Genomic DNA, 21,854 nt, shown 5'->3' on the forward strand with positions numbered 1-21,854 from the left:
ACCGCAGACCACTTGTAACCACGCCTGCCCAGGACCTCCACATCTGTCTTCTTCACATCTGCCTTCTTCACCTGCGGGATTGACTGAGACCATCCACCCAGACAGCTGATGAAACTGTGGTTTTGCACAACCAAAGAATTGCTGCACAAACTGTCAGAATCAGTCTTAGTGATGCTCATCTGCGTGCTCGTCGTCCTCACCAGGGTCTTGACCTGACTGCAGTTTGGCGTTGTAAGCGACTTCAGTTGGCAAATGCTCACCTTCGATTGCCACTGGTAAGCTGGAGAAGTGTGCTCTTCACAGATTAATCCCAGTTTCAACTGTACCGGGCAGATGGCAGACAGTGTGTATGGTGTTGTGTGGATGAGTGGTTTGCTGATGTCAACGTTGTGAACAGAGTGCCCCATGGTGGCAGTGAGGTTATGGGATGGGCAGACATAAGCTATGGACAATGAATACAATTGTATTTTATCGATGGCAATTTGAATGCACAGAGATACCTTGATGAGATCCTGTGGTCCATTGTCATGCCATTTATCCACCTTATGTTTCAGCATGATGCACAGCCCCACATCACAAGGATCTGTAAACAATTCCTGGAAGCTGAACATTTCCCCATTTTTTTCATGGCCTAAATACTCACCAGACAAGTCACCTATTGAGCATGTTTGGGATCCTCTGGATCGACATGTACGACAGCGTGTTCCAGTTCCCGACATTATCCAGCAACTTCACACAGCCATTGAAGAGGAGTGGGACAACATTCCACAGGCCACAATCAACAGCCTGATCTACTCTATGTGAAGGAGATGTGTAGCGTTGCATGATGCAACTGATGTTCCCACCAGATACTGACTGGTTTTCTGATCCACACCTCTACCTTTTTTAAGGTATCGAACCAATACCAACTGTACATACCTTTGTGTGCCTCCTCATCAGTATACCTGCAGTCCAACTCACACACAAAAGTGAGCCGTTCAGCCATCTGTGCCCAACTACTGATTGTCAATGTGTTCCCTTACTGCCTTAGAGAGAGGAGAAGAGGGAAAGGGAGACTATAAGTAGAAGACCAATGAGCCTTCTTCAAGGAGGTGGTTAAGGCATATTAGGCCTATACTTTAATAGAAAATATATCCAGGATTTATAGCCGGGTTCACTGTAACCCCCCAGATTTTTGTTGTTAGAGACTTAGGCATAAAGCTCATGATCTTTATTTCTACAGTTTGCATAGCTCATGATGGAATTTCAGTAAGCATTTCACTGTAAGGTCTACACCAGTTGTATTTAGACAAATAACATTTGATTTGAATTATAAACATCTTCCCTGGCCTACATCCAATGTAAATCTGTTAGGCAAGGGGTTATATCTGGATAGCCTAATATTTATTTCGGCATGATTTAGGCCTAGGAAAAATATTGTCTTTGTAGCCTTTAGTATAGGCCTAAATCCCTGTGTCTGAATGGGACTTCTACATGTCTGGTGTCTCACAACAACAGCAACATTTGACTATTTATTGAAATTACTGCCCCTCATTGTACCATGCATCGTACCTGTTTTGCATAAACTTCCCATAAACTGTCACTAGACTCATTCTAACCTGCCAACACTGGTCCACCATGCAGGGCCACTCACTTTTTTTGTTTTGTTTTTGTTTTTGTGTTTGATTATTTTAAAATGTTTAATGAACAACAAATCAATACAGAAAGTACATGAGGGAACACAAGAACATACAGACTACATACACTGGACAATCGAGCTGGGGGTACAATATCACATTACAATTACACAAGGACCTTAAGGGACATACATACACTTAAAATTCTAACAGCTGTTTTGTTAGTTGAGTATTTAACTGTCTTAAAATACAGTTCAATTTATTTTCGTGTATATGAAAATTGGCCAAAATAATAATGAAATTAATTACATAAAAATGTTTCAGCTTATTTCTATTGTATGTAAAGAACCCAAGCAGTACATCTATCCACAATAGTGTAATATCTTCATAAATGTGTTCAATTATAAATCTACTGATGTCTTGCCAGAGTTTTCTTACATGAATACAATGCCAAAAAAGATGCAACACTGTTTCTGGGTGGTCATTACAAAAGGAGCTATTTGAGTTGATGTTTTCCTTAAACTTCTTCATATAGTGGTTGGCAGGATTATATTTATGAATAATTTTAAAGGAAACTTCCTTAATTTTGTTAACAAGTGGGTATGTGTGTGGCAACATCCAAACTTTTTTCCAACAGATATTATCAATAAATCCATTCCAAAAAGGCATGACATAAGGTATAGATACAATATCCTGCTGAAACAACGTTCGTATCGCTCTGTTGTTGAATGGACCAAAAGAGAAACAAATCTTTCCTACTGATGAGTCAACAAGGTCAGTAGAAGGTAGGCTCTGAGGGTCAGGTCTTGACACGTTCCTGAGTAACAGAGCAGCACCTGAGGGAATGGCATCTAAAACAATGGCAACATGTTTAGGTGTTACAGGGACCTTGTAAAGTGATAAGAATTCCTTAGAACTGAGTAAAGACCCTCTGCATTTACCAGTTGGCTCACCAATAGGATATTATTTCAGAACAAATATTCTAAAAACAAAGAACTATTTTTATACAATATATCCCGATTATTCCATATATAATATCTGTGTGGAGAAAAATTGTGTTTATAAATTAAGGACCATGACAAGAAAACCTGCTGATGAAAAGCAGAAAGTTTCACTGGAATTTTGTCAATATTATAATTACAAAACAACATGAAGTTAAGGCCACCAAAAGTAGAGAAGACATGATGAGGAATAAAATTCCAGATAGAAGTGGGTCTTTTTAGGAATTGTTTTATCCAATTGATCTTAAAAGTATTATATAAAGTAGTAAAGCCCAGAAAGTCCACCATTCTCATAAGTGTTCATTACAACAGTTTTCCTAATGTAATGGGTTTCTCCACAGAAAGGTGAAAAGCATCTGGTCTATCTCCTTGCTTATTTTACTGTCAAGATATAAAGATAGTACACCATGTGTTAGTCTAGAGATACCTTCGTCTTTGGTTATTAGGACTCTACCTTTTAAAGATAAGTCCCTTTGTAGCCATTGATTTAGCTTCTTCTGGGTATTTTTAATAAGAGGGTTCAAATTTAATAAGCCTCTAGACTTTTGATCCTTTGTAATGGTTATGCCTAAATATGGAAGTTCTTCTTTTACTGGAATACCATAATATGAAGGTGTCACACAATCTTTGACAGCTATGAGTTCACATTTATTAATGTTAAGATATAGACCAGATGCTTTGGAAAAGGATTGTATCACATTGATCGATATGGGAATTTGGTTAGCGTCTTTCAGAGAAAGTGTAGTATCGTCAGCCAGCTGGCTTATAATCATTTCTTTACCAGCTATGGAAATACCTTGTACAGGACTATTATTTAAAGAATTTGCAAGAAGTTGGGTGATTAATAAAACAGGTACGGGGAGATAGGAATTAGGCAAGGTTGTCCTCTCTTTAACTCAAATCTAGGTGAGGTGCCACATTTCAATTTAATAGAGCTGTTACCATGTGCATAGAGAGTCTTAATAACTTTGCAGAAAAAAATCCCAGAAGCCAAGTCTCTCAAGGGAGTGGACTGCGTTATAAAAACCTAAAAATAATATGAAGCTATCCTCAGTTATTAGGTCTGAGTAGTCAAGTACGTCTAATACTAGTCTGACATTGTTAGAAATATGTTCCTCATGAAGCCAGACTGTGTTTCATCAATGATTGCATCCAGGACTTCTTTCATTCTTTTTGCAAGTAGTAAGGCTGTGTTTCATCTTATAGTCATTATTAAGAAGACAAATTGGACGCCAGTTATCGATGAGCAGCACTTCTTTTTTATGCTTAGATATCAGTGTTATTAACCCCTGACTCATTGTAGGAGGGAGAACATTGTTTTTAATACTCTCTAAAAAGATTTCAAATAGGAAGGGAGCTGCTTGTTCAGAAAATAATTTGTAAAATTCTGATTTAATTCCATCAGCACCTGTTGATTTATTGTTCTTTAGATGTTTGATAGAGTCTGTAATCTCTTCAACTTTGATGGGTTCATCGCACTGTTTAGATTCTATATCACTGTTAGAGTGAACATTATTCAGTGAGTTAAAAAACATATCTGTGGATTCCTGACAATATGAAGAGCTATATCATTTTCTGTCAAAAAAAAATTGCAATTAAAATTTAGCAATTAATTTTTGGTCATCTGTAATAACACCATCAATGTTTAATTTATGGAGAGTGTTATTTTTAGAGTGAAATTTCTCAAGTCTAAAGAAATAGGATGAATTCTGTTCTCCCTCCTCAATCCATTTTTTCATAGATCCAATAAAGGCTCCTTCTGCTTTTAATTTATATATATTATCCAGTTCATTTTGTAACTCAATTAGTTCCATCTTCTCCTCCCCCAAGAGGTCAGCTGGGGACCTCTGAGAAAGGGAAGTTATCTTAATGATCACCTTTTCCTCCTCAGCTCTTCTGGTCTTAGCAAGGTTACTACCATATTTTCTAAGGTATTTGGACACCTCAAATTTAAAGAGCTCCCAGTTCGTGCAATAAGATTTTTCTTCACAAGCCCTTTCCCAAAAGTGTGAGAGCACATCTTTAACCTCAAACTTAACTATATCATTATTTAATAATGAGCTATTTAGCTTCCAGTAGGATGCTCTGCCAAGGTTAGTATCAGGGGTAAATATTTTGATATCAATGTAAATGACCCTATGGTCTGTGAGGGGAGTAGTACAAATATTTGTAGTAACACAGTCACTATCAATACATTTGGATATAAGACAACAATCTATTCTGGATTGTCTGGAGCCTGTTTTGTTACTCCAAGTGAATGATCTTTCGGCCGGAAACATCTCTCTCCATATATCAGTAAGATAAAACTTTTCCATAAAAAGTATTAACCCAAATTCTGATTGGTTGGCCTACCTGGGGGCCATCTATCAGTTGAATTATCTATTGTTAATGTTAAAGTCCCCTCCTATCAATTATAACGAATTGGGAAATTTAGATAACCAATGAAGTATATGTTTCTCTGTAGATTCAAGCAGTTCACCATTCTCATGTTTGGTGTTGTACCAGTAGAAGTTTACAGTAATGAGTAACTATAACTGATCATAAGACAAATAAAGTGACCAAAGGGGTCACATTCCGAGTGTAGAATATTACCATCAAAGGTATTTTTCATTGTAGTGACACCAGCGGAGCGTTCAGATCCATGGGAAAGCCAAATATCGTTGCCCCACTGTGTGCAGGGCCACTCACCTTTCAAGAAACCCAGTGTCGCTGTCGTAAAGTTCAGTCTAGAACCCGGATGGAACCAATGGGATAGAACAGCCATTGGGGGAAGTGCTGCACGCTAACTGTGGAAGGATCTCTGGAGTGGAAAAAAAAGACGTAAAAGATTTAACTGTGGACAGAGATTGTACCGGATCCAAAAACAATATTCTGTGGAGAAATATTATCCGGACTTATTTAAGCTTGGACATTGAATCCGAGCGGACCGGATAAGATACTTGCACTGTGGGAGTTGATCTGGGGATACAAGCAGTGGAAAAACACTTTAGCTAGCCTAGCCAGCTAACTGAGCTAGGAACCATCGAAAACCGGAGCATCAGATACACTGACCTGCTAGGCTCCGTGCGAATCCAGGGACTTGCTTAATGAATTATGTCTGCCACAAGCATTGACCCTCAGGTAACGTTAGGCAGGACGATGCATCTCGCCGTGCAGTAAATATGTTCGCTAGCTAATTAACCTTACGTAGCCAGGTAACGTTAGCTACGTTTCAAACTAATTTAATTGTGCTAGGCGGTTTGTTGGCAAGCTAACTAACCGGTTTGTTCAAACGAAGGACGTTTTGCGACCACATATTTGCATAGTTTTACTGTACGATGTTTGAGGGCAAACAAGTAGCTAACGTTAACGTTAAGCAAACTATTTGCTAGCGAAGTAATGTTGGCTCGGTAGCTAACATCTTGCTAACCTGCTAACTAGCCAACTCTTGTTTAGAAATCAGGGGTTAACTAACCTGATAACCAATGAGCCACTTAAATATTAGCTTAACGTTAGCTAGTTAGTTGGCTAAATGGGCGTAGCTAGTTAGTAAGTTAACTAGCTATCTTGCAGCGTTACATCGTTGCTTGATGATCTTGTTAGTCATATTTAAGCTATGCGTTTAGCCAAAAAGCTAGCTGACCAACTCACTGATGGGATTTTCCCATGGTGTTACGTAGCTAGCTAGCCAGAACTTTTAGCTGGCCAACGTTAGTCTGATCATGGTTAGACACTTGTCAGCTAGTTAACTAGCTAGCCAGCGGATAGGCCCAGTTAGCTAGGTAGGTAATGTATGGTGAAGCTCCCTTTGGCTAACATGCATGTTTTCTTTTATTCCCGGTGCGATCCAATGGGGATGCAGAGATCAAAGGGACAAGCATCTAAAGGTAAGAATCATTGCATTTCACATAGCTAACACGTATCTATCAAATAGGCCTATCTATAACCAAAAGAAAAACAGCCGTATATTTAGTTGCAGTTTTAGGGGGGGGGAGGTTCTACCTAGCTAGAATCTAAAAGGGGTCTTTGGCTGTCCCGGTGGGATAACTTTCTGTAGAATCCCTTTGGGTTAACCCAATAATGGACTATCAGAGCCTAACGTTATCCTTATAGTTAAGCGACCTTACATGTTATGTTAGGAAAAGCGAATTGACAGCAAAATTATAATTGTGAATCGATTCTCAATTGCGGTATGGTTCTAGAAACATCAAGCCCTCTACTTTTATATTACATCAAAATAAATTCACAAATGCAAAATATAGACTTACTGTAGGCCTATGCTGTTTTAACAGAGTTGCAGCCCACAGTATTTGTAGTGCTGAGCAATTAGTGCTTTGTGAGTTCGGTTTAGTGTCGATTATTAAAAACGAATCACGGATTTCCATTTGAATTATTACTGTAAACAATAAATGCACAATGCATTAAGTGGGTTGAATGCTATAACATGTAATGTAGAACAATTAATAAAGGACCGTTGATGGTAGTGACTTCCCTTTACTACTACTTTAAGCAATAAGGCCCGAGGAGGTGTGGTATATGGCAAATATACCACGGATAAGGGCTGTTCTTAGGCATGACGCAGCATGGTGTATTGGCTGGTTACCAAAGTAATTAGAGCAGTAAAAATGTTTTGTTATACCCGTGGTATACAATCTGATATACCACGGCTGTCAGCCAATCAGCATTCAGGGCTCGAACCACCCAGTTTATAAGTTAGGAGAGGGTTTGGACTGGGTAGGCTGTCATTGTAAAATAATAATTTGTTCTTAACTAACTTGCCTAGTTAAATAAAGGTTAAGTAAAAACATGCAGATCTTACTTTCTGCAAAGTTACAAAGGCTAAACCAACAGCTACACAACTGAAATTAGATGCATTGTAAACACAGGTCCATCAAGGAAAACTTAGCTAGCTAGCATTGATTTGTTTGTGCAGAGACATATTTTTTGGAGCATCTGATGACCTAGCACGGTGAGTGATGAACATGAATTTCTCTGGTGCCTACTGTGGTCATGACACATGTGGCGCTTTGCTGTCAAATCCTCTCATGTTTCTAGTTTCACCAGCTGTTTTCAGCAACATTTTTTAATACTTTTGTCATATTGGCAGGTTTGCTACCAACAAAGTATTTATCTAGCTTCTAGTCTAGTATTTGATATGCAATGCGATCTCCTCGCAATGAACAGTTTCAAGTCTCCTGATGAGAAGGCAAACTTTTCTTGCTATGACAGGCAACATTGGGCATTATCATGTCATTGTTATGGATTTATCCTACTGAATATCAATAGAAAACAGCTACTTTGCCGTTATTCTGTCTGCAGAGGTCGTGCCTGTGTTAGCCATAGCTAGCTGTCTAGCAAGCAAGGGACAACAACGTCGCCACAAGCATAGTAATGGAACATAAAGAACGAACGACTGGGTTGCATCCATAAATATCAAACGAACGACTGGGTCTCTAGCAACCAAAATATGAGAGAATTAATTTGCTTATAGAAATTAAAACAAAAACAAAATGTTTTTCTTTCTACCGGTAAATGTGTGCTTAGTATTTTCTTTGGCAACTGTGGTATAAATGGGATAAACAGCTGAAACGAACGCAACGGAATCAACTTTGTTGTTATTCTGGCTGCAGCAGTCGCTATCATCCAGAAGGCGAGGTCAGTACATGTACATCAACGCTGGGACTACGAGACTCGCCAAGCCATCACTAGCTGGTCTCTAACCAGTACCCTGCCCTGAACTTAGTCAATGTCACTGGTCGGCTACCATCTGGTTACTCAACCCTGCACCCTAGAGGCTGCTATGCTATGTACATAGACATGGAACACTGGTCATTTTAATAATGTTTATGTACTGTTTTACCCACTTCAAATGAATATACTGTATTCTAGTCAAGGCTACCAATTTGTAAGTCGCTCTGGATAAGAGCGTCTGCTAAATGACTTAAATGTAAATGTAAATGTATCCTATTCAACTATTGCTGTACATAGAATTGTATATCTTAAGTATTCTTCAGATATACTACATATTCTATCCACATAATGTCTATACATCCCATCATAGATATATCACACACACACAATCACCGGTCAAAAGTTTGGGGTCACTTAGAAATGTCCTTGTTTTTTAAAGAAAAGCACATAGACAAAAACATTTAAAATGACATCAAATTGCTCAGAAATACAGTTTAGACATTGTAAATTACTATTATAGCTGGAAACGGATGATTAAAAAATGTTTTTGAATATCTACGTAGGCATACAGAGGCCCATTATCAGAAACCACTCCTGTGTTCCAATAGCATGTTGTTAGCTAGTCCAAGTTTATAATTTTAAAAGGCTAATTGATCATTAGAAAACCCCTTTGCCATTGTTAGCACAGCTTAAATTGTTGTTCTGATTTAAAGATTCAATAAAACTGGCCTTTAGACTAGTTAAATGTCTGGATCGTCAGTATTTGTGGGTTTTATTACAGGCTCAAAATATCCAGAAACAAAGAACTTTCTCCTGAATCTGTCTATTTTTGTTCTGAGACATAAAGGCTATTCCATGCGAGAAATTGCCAAGAAACTGAAGATCTTGTACAAAGCTGTGTACTACTCCCTTCACAGAACAGCACAAAATGGCCCTAACCAGAATAGAAAGAGTGGGAGGCCCCGGTGCACAACAGAGCAAGAGTACAAGTACATTAGAGTGTCTAGTTTGAGAAATTGATGCCTCACAAGTCCTCAACTGGCAGCTTCACTAAATCGTACCCGCAAAACACCAGTCTCAACGTCAATAGTAAAGAGGCGACTCCGGGATGCTGGCCTTCTAGGCAGAGTTCCTCTGTCCAGTGTCTGTGTTCTTTTGCCGATCTTAATCTTTTCTTTCTATTGGCCAGTCTGAGATGGCTTTTTCTTTGCAACTCTGCCAAGAAGGACAGCATGCCGGAGTCGCCTCTCCACTGTTGACGTTGAGAATGGTGTTTTGCGGGTACTCTTTGTATTTCATATACCTCGACTTTTGGATGTTCTTATAGGTACTTTATTATTGCCAGCCTAATCTCGGGAGTTGATAGGCTTGAAGTCATAAACCGTGGTGTGCTTCAAGCATTGCAAAGAGCTTCTGGCAAATGTAGGAAAGTGCTGTTAGAATGAATGCTTACGAGCCTGCTGCTGCCTACCACCGCTCAGTCAGACTGCTCTATCAAATATCAAATCATAGACTTAATTATAATAAACACGCAGAAATATGAACCTTTGGTCATTAATATGGTCAAATCCATAAACTATCATTTCACTGTAACGTTCTTTGCTTCACGGAAACATGGCTCACTGGAGAGACGCTATCGGAGTCGGTGCAGCCAACGGGTTTCTACACGCATCGCGCCGACAGAAACAAACATCTTTCTGGTAAGAAGAGGGGCGGGGGTGTATGCCTTATGGCTAACGAGACGTGGTGTGATCACAGAAACATACAGGAACTCAAATCCTTCTGTTCACCTGATTTAGAATTCCTCACAATGAAATGTCATCCGCATTATCTACCAAGAGTATTCTCTTCGATTATAATCACAGCCGTATATATTCCCCCCCAAGCAGACACATCGATGGCTCTGAACGAACTTTATTTGACTCTTTGCAAACTGGAATCCATACATCCTGAGGCTGCATTCATTGTAGCTGGGGATTTTAACAAGGCTAATCTGAAAACAAGACTCCCTAAATTGTATCAGCATATCGATTGCGCAACCAGGGCTGGCAAAACCTTGGATCATTGTTATTCTAACTTCCGCGACGCATATAAGGCCCTGCCCTCCTTTCGGAAAAGCTGACCACGACTCCATTTTGTTGATCAGAAACTAAAACAAGAAGCTCCCACGCTGAGGTCTGTCCAACGCTGGTCCGACCAAGCGGATTCCACACTCCAAGACTGCTTCCATCACGTGGACTGGGATATGCTTCGTATTGCGTCAGACAACAACATTGACGAATACGCTGATTCGGTGTGCGAGTTCATTAGAACGTGCATTGAAGATGTCGTTCCCATAGCAATGATCAAAACATTCCCAAACCAGAAACCATGGATTGATGGCAGCATTCACGTGAAACTGAAAGCGCGAACCACTGCTTTTAATCAGGGCAAGGTGACTGGAAACATGACCGAATACAAACAGTGCAGCTATTCCCTCTGCAAGGCTATCAAACAAGCTAAGCGTCAGTAGACGGCTCAATGGCTCAGACACGAGGTATGTGGCAGGGTCTACAGTCAATCACGGACTACAAAAAGAAAACCAGCCCAGTCACGGACCAGGATGTCTTGCTCCCAGGCAGACTAAATTACTTTTTTGCCTGCTTTGAGGACAATACAGTGCCACTGACACTACTACCGCCCCCACCACGACTTCCGTCATCATGAAGTGCTTTGAGAGACTCGTCAAGGACCATATCACCTCCACCCTACCTGACACCCTAGACCCACTCCAATTTGCTTACCGCCCAAATAGGTCCACAGACGATGCAATCTCAACCACACTGCCCTAACCCATCTGGACAAGAGGAATACCTATGTGAGAATGCTGTTCATCGACTACAGCTCGGCATTTAACACCATAGTACCCTCCAAGCTCGAGACCCTGGGTCTCGACCCCGCCCTGTGCAACTGGGTACTGGACTTCCTGACGGGCCGCCCCCAGGTGGTGAGGGTAGGCAACAACATCTCCACCCCGCTGATCGCCAACACTGGGGCCCCACAAGGGTGCGTTCTGAGCCCTCTCCTGTACTCCCTGTTCACCCACGACTGCATGGCCACGCACGCCTCCAACTCAATCATCAGGTTTGCGGACGACACAACAGTGGTAGGCTTGATTACCAACAACGACGAGACGGCCTACAGGGAGGAGGTGAGGGCCCTCGGAGTGTGGTGTCAGGAAAATAACCTCACACTCAACGTCAACAAAACTAAGGAGATGATTGTGGACTTCAGGAAACAGCAGAGGGAACACCCCCCTATCCACATCGATGGAACAGTAGTGGAGAGGGTAGTAAGTTTTAAGTTCCTCGGCATACACATCACAGACAAACTGAATTGGTCCACCCACACAGACAGCATCGTGAAGAAGGCGCAGCAGCGCCTCTTCAACCTCAGGAGGCTGAAGAAATTTGGCTTGTCACCAAATGCACTCACAAAATTCTACAGATGCACAATCGAGAGCATCCTGGCGGGCTGTATCGCCGCCTGGTACGGCAACTGTTCCGCCCACAACCGTAAGGCTCTCCAGACGGTAGTGAGGTCTGCACAACGCATCACCGGGGGCAAACTACCTGCCCTCCAGGACACCTACACCACCCGATGTTACAGGAAGGTCATAAAGATCATCAAGGACAACAACCACCCGAGCCACTGCCTGTTCACCCTGCTATCATCCAGAAGGCGAGGTCAGTACAGATGCATCAAAGCTGGGACCGAGAGACAGAAGCTGTTTTTCAATCTCAAGGCCATCAGACTGTTAAACAGCAACCACTAACATTGAGTGGCTGCTGCCAACACACTGACTCAACTCCAGCCACTTTAATAATGGGAATTGATGGGAAATGATGAAAAATATATCACTAGCCACTTTAAACAATGCTACCTAATATAATGTTTACATACCCTACATTATTCATCTCTCATCTCTAATGTATACGTATATACTGTACTCTATATCATCCACTGCATCTTTATGTAATACATGTATCACTAGCCACTTTAACTATGCCACTTTGTTTACATACTCATCTCATATGTATATACTGTACTCGATACCATCTACTGTATCTTGCCTATGCTGCTCTGTACCATCACTCATTCATATATCTTTATGTACATATTCTTTATCCCCTTACACTTGTGTATAAGACAGTAGTTTTGGAATTGTTAGTTAGATTACTTGTTGGTTATTACTGCATTGTCGGAACTAGAAGCACAAGCATTTCGCTACACTCGCATTAACATCTGCTAACCATGTGTATGTGACAAATAAAATTTGATTTGATTTCAAAAAACAAAACGTTTATTATTTTAGTGAAATACGGAACCTTTACGTTTTTTTATCTAACGGGTGGCATCCCTAAGTCTAAATATTGCTGTTACATTGCACAACCTTCAATGTTATGTCATAATTATGTAAAATTCTGGCAAATTAATTACGGTCTTTGTTAGGAAGAAATGGTCTTCACACAGTTCGCAACGAGCCAGGCGACCCAAACTGTTGCATATACCCTGATTCTGCTTAGACATGAACACAAGAGAAGTGACACAATTTCAGGCACCACATTGATTATATGCAACGCAGGACAAGCTAGTTAAACTAGTAATATCATCAACCATGTGTAGTTTACTAGTGACTATGTTAAGATAGTTTTTTTTAATAAGATAAGTTTAATGCTCGCTAGCAACTTACCTTGGCTCCTTGCTGCACTCGCGTAACAGGTGGTCAGCCTGCCACGCAGTCTCCTCGTGGATTGCAATATAATCAGTGTCCAGAAATGCCGATTACCAATTGTTATGAACTTGAAATTGGCCCTAATTAATCTTTTGACCTCTAGTTTGTGTGCTTTCAAATAGTTTTCTTTGGCAACTGTGGTATAAGTGGGATAAACACTTCTGTTCTGTACATTACCTTGGAAAAATGAACTCTACAAAGGGACCCTGCTCCGCCTCGTCCCGCTGCATCGTCCATTATTCCCAAGGTCATGTACAGAACGTTGGCGTTTATCCCCTACTTAACCATTTATTTACTTTCAAATATTTCACTTGTGTATATTGCATTTGTTTTATTTGATGACTTTCATTCCAATTAATCTCAGAGCTGCTGTCTGACAACAATTGTAGTGTTCAAAGTAAATAAGGGCATACTTATGACTACTGAATACCAACTATAAATCACATAGATCATGTATTATCAGGTAGAGAGACCCTCTCGATTGTGCATCTTCTGCCTCTTCCATCCCTCTCTGTGTCAGCCCCACACAGACTGGATAAGTAGGCACGCAATGGATTATGGTCATTGTACCTAATTACCATGTTTTCTGCACTAAACTGTTGAATATTGGCCTGTTGGAAATTATAACTCTATGTTACATCGCACAATGGGCTTGATCCAATTTATCTCTAGAGAAACTTTATTGAGTTCACAGAAAAACCCTGAATTAAATGAAATTTAAATCATTGAACTTACATTGGTAAATTAGTTGTATAAAAACCCAAAATAACCAACATTTCATTTTAATCCCGCGGCACTGTTTTTCAGTGACAACATGTTTGTGGCATCAGTCTTCTGTTTATGCACAGGTGTTCAGAGGGGAACACCTGATAGCTAATTAGAACAGGTTGTCTACTATCTTCCATCTGTTTTCTGTAAACAAGCAGTGTTACATGGAGATATGGCCATGTAGGAACCCAAACCCTATAAATGTGTGTATTATTTTTATTTTTTTGTATATATATATATTTATATTCTTGCTGATGAAAGATGCGTTCCTTATGTTTCCAAAACCGGACCATAAGCAATGCGTGGCTTTTAACAAAAGCCTCTCACCTTTTAGCCAGGCACATTTCTATGGCAACGAGTCCTTCAGATCTAACTTGCTCCGGGGCAGGCTAACTCACGGCTATCTCCGTTTAGCCTGAATTAAATGACTGAGCCACGAGTTGAGGATCAATAAAATCAGATTCTCTCCATCTTTCAAAGGACAACTGATTTTAAATATTTTAATAATAAAACATTGTTGGTATTTTAACATTACACATTTAGTAATGACAGAATGCATTTGTGACTTCATGCACAGTAACACTTTTGTATGACTTAAAACAATTATTTAATCGATACGAGTGGGGGGAAAAGGTGCATGTGGTTGTGCATTGATAAGCACACCGAAGTCAGCATTAACGATATGTTAAAACATATAAAAGCCTGGTTTGATGTTTCAGCATTGTCTCAATGAAGAGTTTGTTGTTCAACTAGGTATGTGTGACATGCACACACAGTTACAGGCCTGCTAGAGTTAGCAGCAGGCGGAAGAGCAACATCCACTCTCATAGTACGGGTGAAGCCTGAGCTGGAATGTGAAGCTAACTGAAGCTGGTTAGCTTTAGAAAACCCAGAGTAGATCTAGCTTGCTTCGTAGGATAGCCCTTAGGAACCCACAAGGACAGCCCAATAACCTTTTTTTGAACTTTTTTTTTTTTCTTAGAGTAGCTAGCTACTTGGGGTAAATTTTTGATCTGCGCTGGTGGTCTCTAGTCCCCTGCACACGGTTACAGCTTCACCTCCCGGAACACCTATCTGATCTAGATAGTGTCGACCTAGCTGAAGAGAGTATCTAGCCTGGTACCTTTTGCATGTCAATTAGCTAAACAATAGTCAACAGCCTATTCTACATTTGTTTGCCATAGATTATTGGTGGAAGTTTTTGTGCACAATTCCAGCTGATTTATTAGCTAACATTTTTGCCATACTTTCTGGGTGAGTTGACTTTGACATACAAACTTAGACTGCACACCAGATATTATTCAGAATATATGTATGCAAACCAGCCTCAAATTCTCTACACACGCACATTTTAGTGACTCGCTGATTATTCACTGCTGGTAGGCTGTGACGTTGATTGGTGTTGTGACTAGCCTTTAATTGTGTGTTAGACATTGAGGCAGTCAGGCAGTGACACACAGCACAGGCCTTGACTCATACTGACACTGCTTGAGGGGTGTAGGTCACTGCCTGATTCACTTCCAGGATACGACGGGTCTCCTAGCAAGTGCCAGGTGGCTGTCGGTCATATCACGATGATGCAGGCAGGTTATTTGTGGAGGATGACACCACACACGCATGCTGAGTGTCAGTGTTAAGGCTGCCTACTAAGCACACTTCCAAATGCCCTTCACTGAACTGACAGTGCATTGCCACTCACCTGTTATTGTTGAGATAGAAATCATTCCTGATTTTCTTTTTGCCAAAAAACCTAACTCCTGTGTTGTCGTTTCAGTGCAAAATGGTTCGCTGCATCAGAAGGAGACTGTCCACGACAACGACTTTGAGCCGTACCTCACTGGCCAATCAACCCAGGTGCGTGACTGGCCGCAGGTGATAATGCTAACCAGTCTTTCATGGGATAATGTTTATATTTTCTTATTATTCAATTCTGAATTTATATGACAGTGGGGTGGCAGTTTGTGTGTTGAAGCTGCAGTTGGAAGAGTTGGTCTCCATTTGTATCAGACTGATTTTAAGTGATGGGTTATTAAAGCTCTTTATATAAAGGTTTCCGATTTCCCCAACATAGGCTCGGTCCCTCAAATTCAAATCTGGGACTCAAAGCCATTGCTTTTTCCCATTGTTCCCTCTAACCAGGGACTTATTCAGTCCTGGGACACCAGGTGGGTAGAATTATTATCAGGTAGAACAGAAAAGCAGCTGTCCTCAGGACCTGGTAGGGTAAGAGTTGAATATACCTGGGCTAGGCCTACATTTTCCAGTTGGTTTTCAGTGGATCACAATTCTCAGATGTTTCCAGAAGAAGAAAGTTCAGGGTCAGGTATTGCATATTAAGATTGAAGTGTCTTGAAAGCCTTATAAATGGAATTTCTCTATGCCCAAATAAAGCTGACATTATTTCCTCACATGAATCCTAATGGAATGTAATTGTCACCTAGCTTTTCACTTAGTAGAGGGCAAGACGGTTGATATGCAGAAGATGATAGCGTTTTACGTTTTTATTTTTAGTTGCTAAATGTAACTTGTACCCTCTATTCTCTATTAGTTTTTCATTTAAAACCGATGCCAGAAATATCTCATGACCTTGTCTGTTGAAGGGCGCCTTGTGGGTCCATGTTCTTTCCATTTACTAGCTGAGTGTTTTGTGATTAACTGTTTATTAGTGCTGCATAATGTGAAGCAAACACCAAAAGACTAATGAAACAACTTTTTACATAACGGGTATAGATTATTGTAATTGTTCTACCTCCACAGAACAGCAGCTACCAGTCCATGACCGACCCCTACCTGTCCAGCTACTACGCCCCCTCCATCGGCTTCCCCTACCCCCTCAGTGAGGCCCCCTGGTCCACCGGTGGAGACCCCCCAATCCCTTACCTCACCCCCTACGGACCCTTGAGCAATGGAGACCACCACTTCATGCCCGACACCGTGTTTGGTCAGCCTGGAGGGCTTGGCAGCAGCATCTACCCCCACCGCTTTAACTTTTTCCCTGAGAACCCGACCTTCTCCGCCTGGGGCACCAGTGGCTCCCAGGGCCAGCAGACTCAGAGCTCAGCCTACGGTGGCAGCTATAGCTACCCTCCCAGCTCCCTGGGTGGCACACTGGTGCCTGACGGCCAGACAGGCTTCCATAGCGACACCCTCAACAAGGCCCCTGGCATGAACAGCCTGGAGCAGGGCATGGTGGGCCTGAAGATTGGTGGTGACCTCACAGGCCAGGGGTCAGGAATCAAGGCTGTGGGCTCTGTGATTGGCGGACCGCCGGTGGTGGCACAGGGGAACGGGGGTACGTCCATCGGTATGCCCCCGCCGAAGCCCGCCTCCTGGGCGGCCATCGCTAGTAAGCCGGCCAAACCCCAGCAGTTGAAGACCAAGGTGAAACCAGGCATGCCCAGCCCTGGGGGAACCCTGCCCCCTCCGCCCATCAAACACAACATGGACATTGGCACTTGGGACAACAAGGGGCCTATGAATAAAGTGGCCCAAGCCCCCATGCAGCAGCAGCAGGCTATGAGCCTGCCCCATGGCCACCCCATGCAGCCCCAGACCCCCATGCAGCCAAACCCCATGCAGCCCCCTCCCCAGTCCCTGCTGCAGCAGCAAATGCAGCCCATGGCCTTACACCACCAGCCCCCTCCTCAACCCTACCAACACCAGACCCAACCCCCACCTCCCCAGACCCGCTGGGTCGCCCCGCGCAACCGTAACCTTGGATACGGACAAGGAGGGGCCGGCATGGACGGTAGCAGTATGATTGGCATAGTCAGCGGGGGTAATGGCGGTCTCCCTGGTTCTGCCGGTATGGTCCCTGGTGGAGTGGAGAACCACCCGGTGTTGGAGAAGCTGCGTGCCGCCCACAGCTACAACCCCAGGGTGTTTGAGTGGAACCTGAAGAACGGCCGCGTGTTCATCATCAAGAGCTACTCTGAGGATGACATCCACCGTTCCATCAAGTACTCCATCTGGTGCAGCACCGAGCACGGCAACAAGCGCCTGGACGGGGCCTTCCGGGGCCTCAACGGCAAAGGACCCGTTTACTTGCTGTTCAGCGTCAACGGCAGCGGCCACTTCTGCGGCGTGGCCGAGATGCGCTCGTCCGTGGACTACGGGACCAGTGCCGGCGTGTGGGCGCAGGACAAGTGGAAGGGCAAGTTTGACGTGGACTGGCTGTTTGTTAAGGACGTGCCCAACAGCCAGCTGCGCCACATCCGCTTGGAGAACAACGACAACAAGCCGGTGACCAACTCCCGGGACACTCAGGAGGTCCCTCTGGAGAAGGCCAAGCAGGTGATGAAGATCATCGTGGGCTTCAAGCACACCACCTCCATCTTCGATGACTTCTCCCACTATGAGAAGAGGCAGGAGGAAGAGGAGGAGGTACGCAAGGTGTGTTAGATACACTTGTCTTGTTAAATCCTGTCCATCCACTCCTAGGCTTTATGGATGCTAAAGAACCTGCCTCCATGAAGTGTTTGTTTCAAATACAATCCTTTGTTGTTGGTAAACATTTGATTGACATTAGTTACCATCTTAGTGAATATGAAGATGGAACGTCCTCAGTACATAGAACAGGGATCTCAACCCTGTTCCTGGAGTGCAACCGTATTGGAGCTTTTCACTCCAAACCCAGTTGTAACTAACCTGATTTTAAGTTTATCAACCAGCTAATTGTTAGCATCAGGGGCTCTAGATTAGGGTTGGAGGGAAAACCTACAGGACGGTAGCTTTTTAGGAACAGGTGTGGAGAGCCCTGATATAGAGCCTATCATTTCATAGCCCTCTTCAATAGATGTTGATAAGAGGTTGCTCTGTGTGTGTGTTTAACTGACTTCTCTCCTTGTACTCCTGCTGTCAGACCTTTGAGCCGCCTGCACCCATCCAGAACCGTTCTCGGCTGGAACAGGTACATGTCCAGTTTCTCTCTCAACAGGAATCTGACATTACTGTTATGATGACGAGGGGTGGAAGGAACATTTTGGTCACTGATGTTTCGATTGTGTTTTTCAATGTTATTCATGTCCTTCTCTTGTCTCCCCACAGGAGCGCCAAAACAGGAGTAAACAGCAGTAGAAGACATTTATCCTTGGCTTGATCAACAGTTACACTAGGACATTCGATTTAAGAGACAGAAGAATTCAGAAATTATATTTAAAAAAAAAAAACAAGTATTCTTTTTTTTCTATTTAATCCTGGTGAATTTCTGCCACCACCGTGGAAACTTACGCTTTCCGGCCCCAGGTACCACCCATCACCTCTTGTGCAGGGATAACAAGCTGAGTTCATGTATTACCTAGCCACCACCATCACATTGTTTTAGTTCTGATTGACTTTGTTTTTTTACGTTCTCTCCCATGTACTCTTTCTCGTCAGACTGGATTTGTTTTTGACCTCTCCTGGCCCCTCCCTAATAACTTTTCCTGGATTTGTTTTTGACCTCTCCTGGCCCCTCCCTAATAACTCTTCCTGGATTTGTTTTTGACCTCTCCTGGCCCCTCCCTAATAACTCTTCCTCGAATTGAATCAGGGTTTGACAGCACCAAGGAGAAGAGAGAATATCTGCCACTTTATATTTCTGTACAATCAGTAACTGCCGTGTCCTGCCCCTGTTTGTCCATTGGGGGGCAGTGTTGCCATCCTTCAGAGGTTTAACTGTGCCAACAGGGTTGGAGGATCCCAAAGGCAAAAAATGTTCGGACTTAGAACTGTGTGTGATAATGAGACTTCAGCGGTTTATCTATTTTTCATTCAAGATCAACAAAGTCTATATTTTATGGCTTACTACTGACAATTTTCAGTTCAGAAAGATGATTTTTCTGGAGCCTTAATATTTTGTTTTCTAGTTATTGATGACTTGTCAAAATAATCTTTAACTGACAGTGCTGGAGAAATCAGGGATAGTCTGAAGTCAGACTTGGGACATTTCAAAGGAGGAAGTGTGCAAAGGCCTCTGGGAAGGAAGTAACTGATGGGTGTCCTCCACGACGATGGAGCTCTCACCATCTGAATTGAAAATTATACTATTTTACATCCCGAACACCCTTCCACTTTGTTTAGATAAATGACATTTGTCTTGAAGAAGTTGTGTCATTATCAGGAGATTATGTTCACGTACTCAAGCCAGTCTGAGAGAAATGTAGCATTCACCATTTTACATGAATTATTTTATAGTTGGAATGATGTGCTGTAACTGCTACATATGAATGAATTGTTTCTCTATTTGGAAAAATCACTTGGGTTAATTATCCGTTTATCATAAATCTGTCTTAATCTGTTTTGTTTGACTTTCTTCTCAAAATGTGTTTTTTCTGTAAATCTCATGTTCTTGTTAATGCTAAGATTTAACTTAGGAGCCTGTAGTCATGGAGATGACCTGAAATGAGCAAATGATTTACTATCAAGAGTAAGAAAACAAATAAGAACTAAATATGGTTTCTGTGTTTTTTGTTGGTCAAAGTCATTGAAAATAAGTCAGTGGTATCAGGAATTATCTATCCATCAAGATTGATTGGTGGTTGAACATTGAATGAAAAACAATTATCCCAATTATCCCTAATTAATAGCCCACAATGTGCAATCATGCAGACTGCAATCACAGTCTGGTAACCTTGATTACATTGTGGTTAAACACTATACAACCCTTTTGAGTAATGGTTGGCACAACGATTTCTTTCTAGTACGGTTCCTTTATTGACAGTACAGCACTATTTCCTTTGTTCTCTTACTGATCTCAGACATGCTGGATTCCCATTCTGCACAGAGAGACGGGGTAGAAACTGTTCTGTGTGCCATTCAGTCCACTCTCTTGTGTTGTAGGTTTATTCTGACTTGAGCATTAAACCTGGAATTCTGTGACATCACAGTGTGTGTGAGCAAGAGAGAGACATGGATGTGAATGCTGTCCCTCACTCTTACTGCACATCAGTGGAGGAGCTATAGGACGACAGGCTCATTGTAGTGGCTGGAATTAAATAACTGGAACGGAGTCCAACGTGGTTTCAATATGTTTGATATCGTTCTATTGATTCCATTCCAGCCATTACAATGAGTCCGTCCTCCTATAGCTCCTTCCACCAGCCTCCACTGCTGTACATGAGTGTGAACCCGCATCTTTTGTGTTCACGGAGTTGTAACAGCGTTGTTTCTTGCCATGTGCCTGGATCAGTTCCAGACTTGCTGGATGTTTGTGTATCACCACAGCCCAGTCTCAGATGTTGTGTAGCTGCTCTTTTCCCTGGCCGGTGTAGTGTAGCCCCTGTATGTCTGGAGACATGACCTTTGACTTCGTACAGGGGACGTCCGGGTGCATGTCAATAGTCTAAAGGGGCTTCCTTCCTCTCCTCCATCTGCAGTCATGTGAAAACGGAGTTAAAGCCATATGGGGTGGGTGATTTCTATGGTGTTTTCTTTCACAAGTTGTCTTTCACACCAGTATAGATGAAGGAAAGGAGACAAGTGGAGGAAGCCACTTTAGATTATAGACATGGCTGTTTTTCTTTTGGTCAAGAAGCATGAAATGGATGTGATGCCTATAGTTCAGGACTTACATGCACGTGTCGAGTTGTTTGCTGCAATAGAGGGCCATGTGTATGGTTCTAAAATAAAGGATATGTCTACTACACTAAAGGAATAATGATGTGAAATAAAACAAATATTAATACAATGAATTATTGTATAGACTTGCAAGTAAACCACTTTAGCTATATCAGTGGGATCAACCTGTAAGGTTTTGAAAGCTCTATCTTGGTTTATTATATTTTTTCCTTTAGAAAAAATCAAGCCTTAATAAACTGTATATTTAGCAACAATCACTTTGTCTTAATCTCATCATTACTGTTGATCATTCTGAAAACACTTCTTCTGTTAACTTGACAGTGATTCTGTTTTGGTTTTCCTTCCATGTTCCAGAAAGGTCTTCAGGGGACGTTTTTCAGAAGTTATCCGATTACCACTATCGGATAGTATTAAATGTTAGAATTGAGTTTTTTGAAAACTTAAAAATGGTATTCTGATCCGTCGGAT

The 21,854-nt window shown here is 42.0% G+C and overlaps 1 protein-coding gene across 3 annotated transcripts; it reads left to right on the top strand.

Moving 5' to 3' along the window:
• Window positions 1-5,359: 5,359 nt before the first annotated feature.
• On the top strand, window positions 5,360-21,640 carry LOC135527891 (YTH domain-containing family protein 1-like). 3 transcript variants are annotated; one of them, XM_064956524.1, is made up of 6 exons: window positions 5,360-5,737; window positions 6,459-6,483; window positions 15,604-15,701; window positions 16,587-18,221; window positions 18,691-18,738; window positions 18,876-21,640. In XM_064956524.1, the coding sequence occupies exons 1-6, from the start codon at window positions 5,711-5,713 to the stop codon at window positions 18,903-18,905; spliced, it is 1,863 nt and encodes a 620-aa protein (XP_064812596.1). In that variant the 5' UTR covers window positions 5,360-5,710; the 3' UTR covers window positions 18,906-21,640. The 3 variants fall into 3 exon arrangements, with proteins under 3 accessions (XP_064812596.1, XP_064812597.1, XP_064812598.1); XM_064956525.1 differs by having other exon boundaries at window positions 16,587-18,212; XM_064956526.1 differs by having other exon boundaries at window positions 15,604-15,683.
• The last annotated feature ends 214 nt before the right edge of the window (window positions 21,641-21,854 follow it).

The sequence above is a fragment of the Oncorhynchus masou genome, chromosome 33 (genome assembly GCF_036934945.1).
Source record: "Oncorhynchus masou masou isolate Uvic2021 chromosome 33, UVic_Omas_1.1, whole genome shotgun sequence".
In the NCBI taxonomy this organism is placed as follows: domain Eukaryota; kingdom Metazoa; phylum Chordata; class Actinopteri; order Salmoniformes; family Salmonidae; genus Oncorhynchus; species Oncorhynchus masou.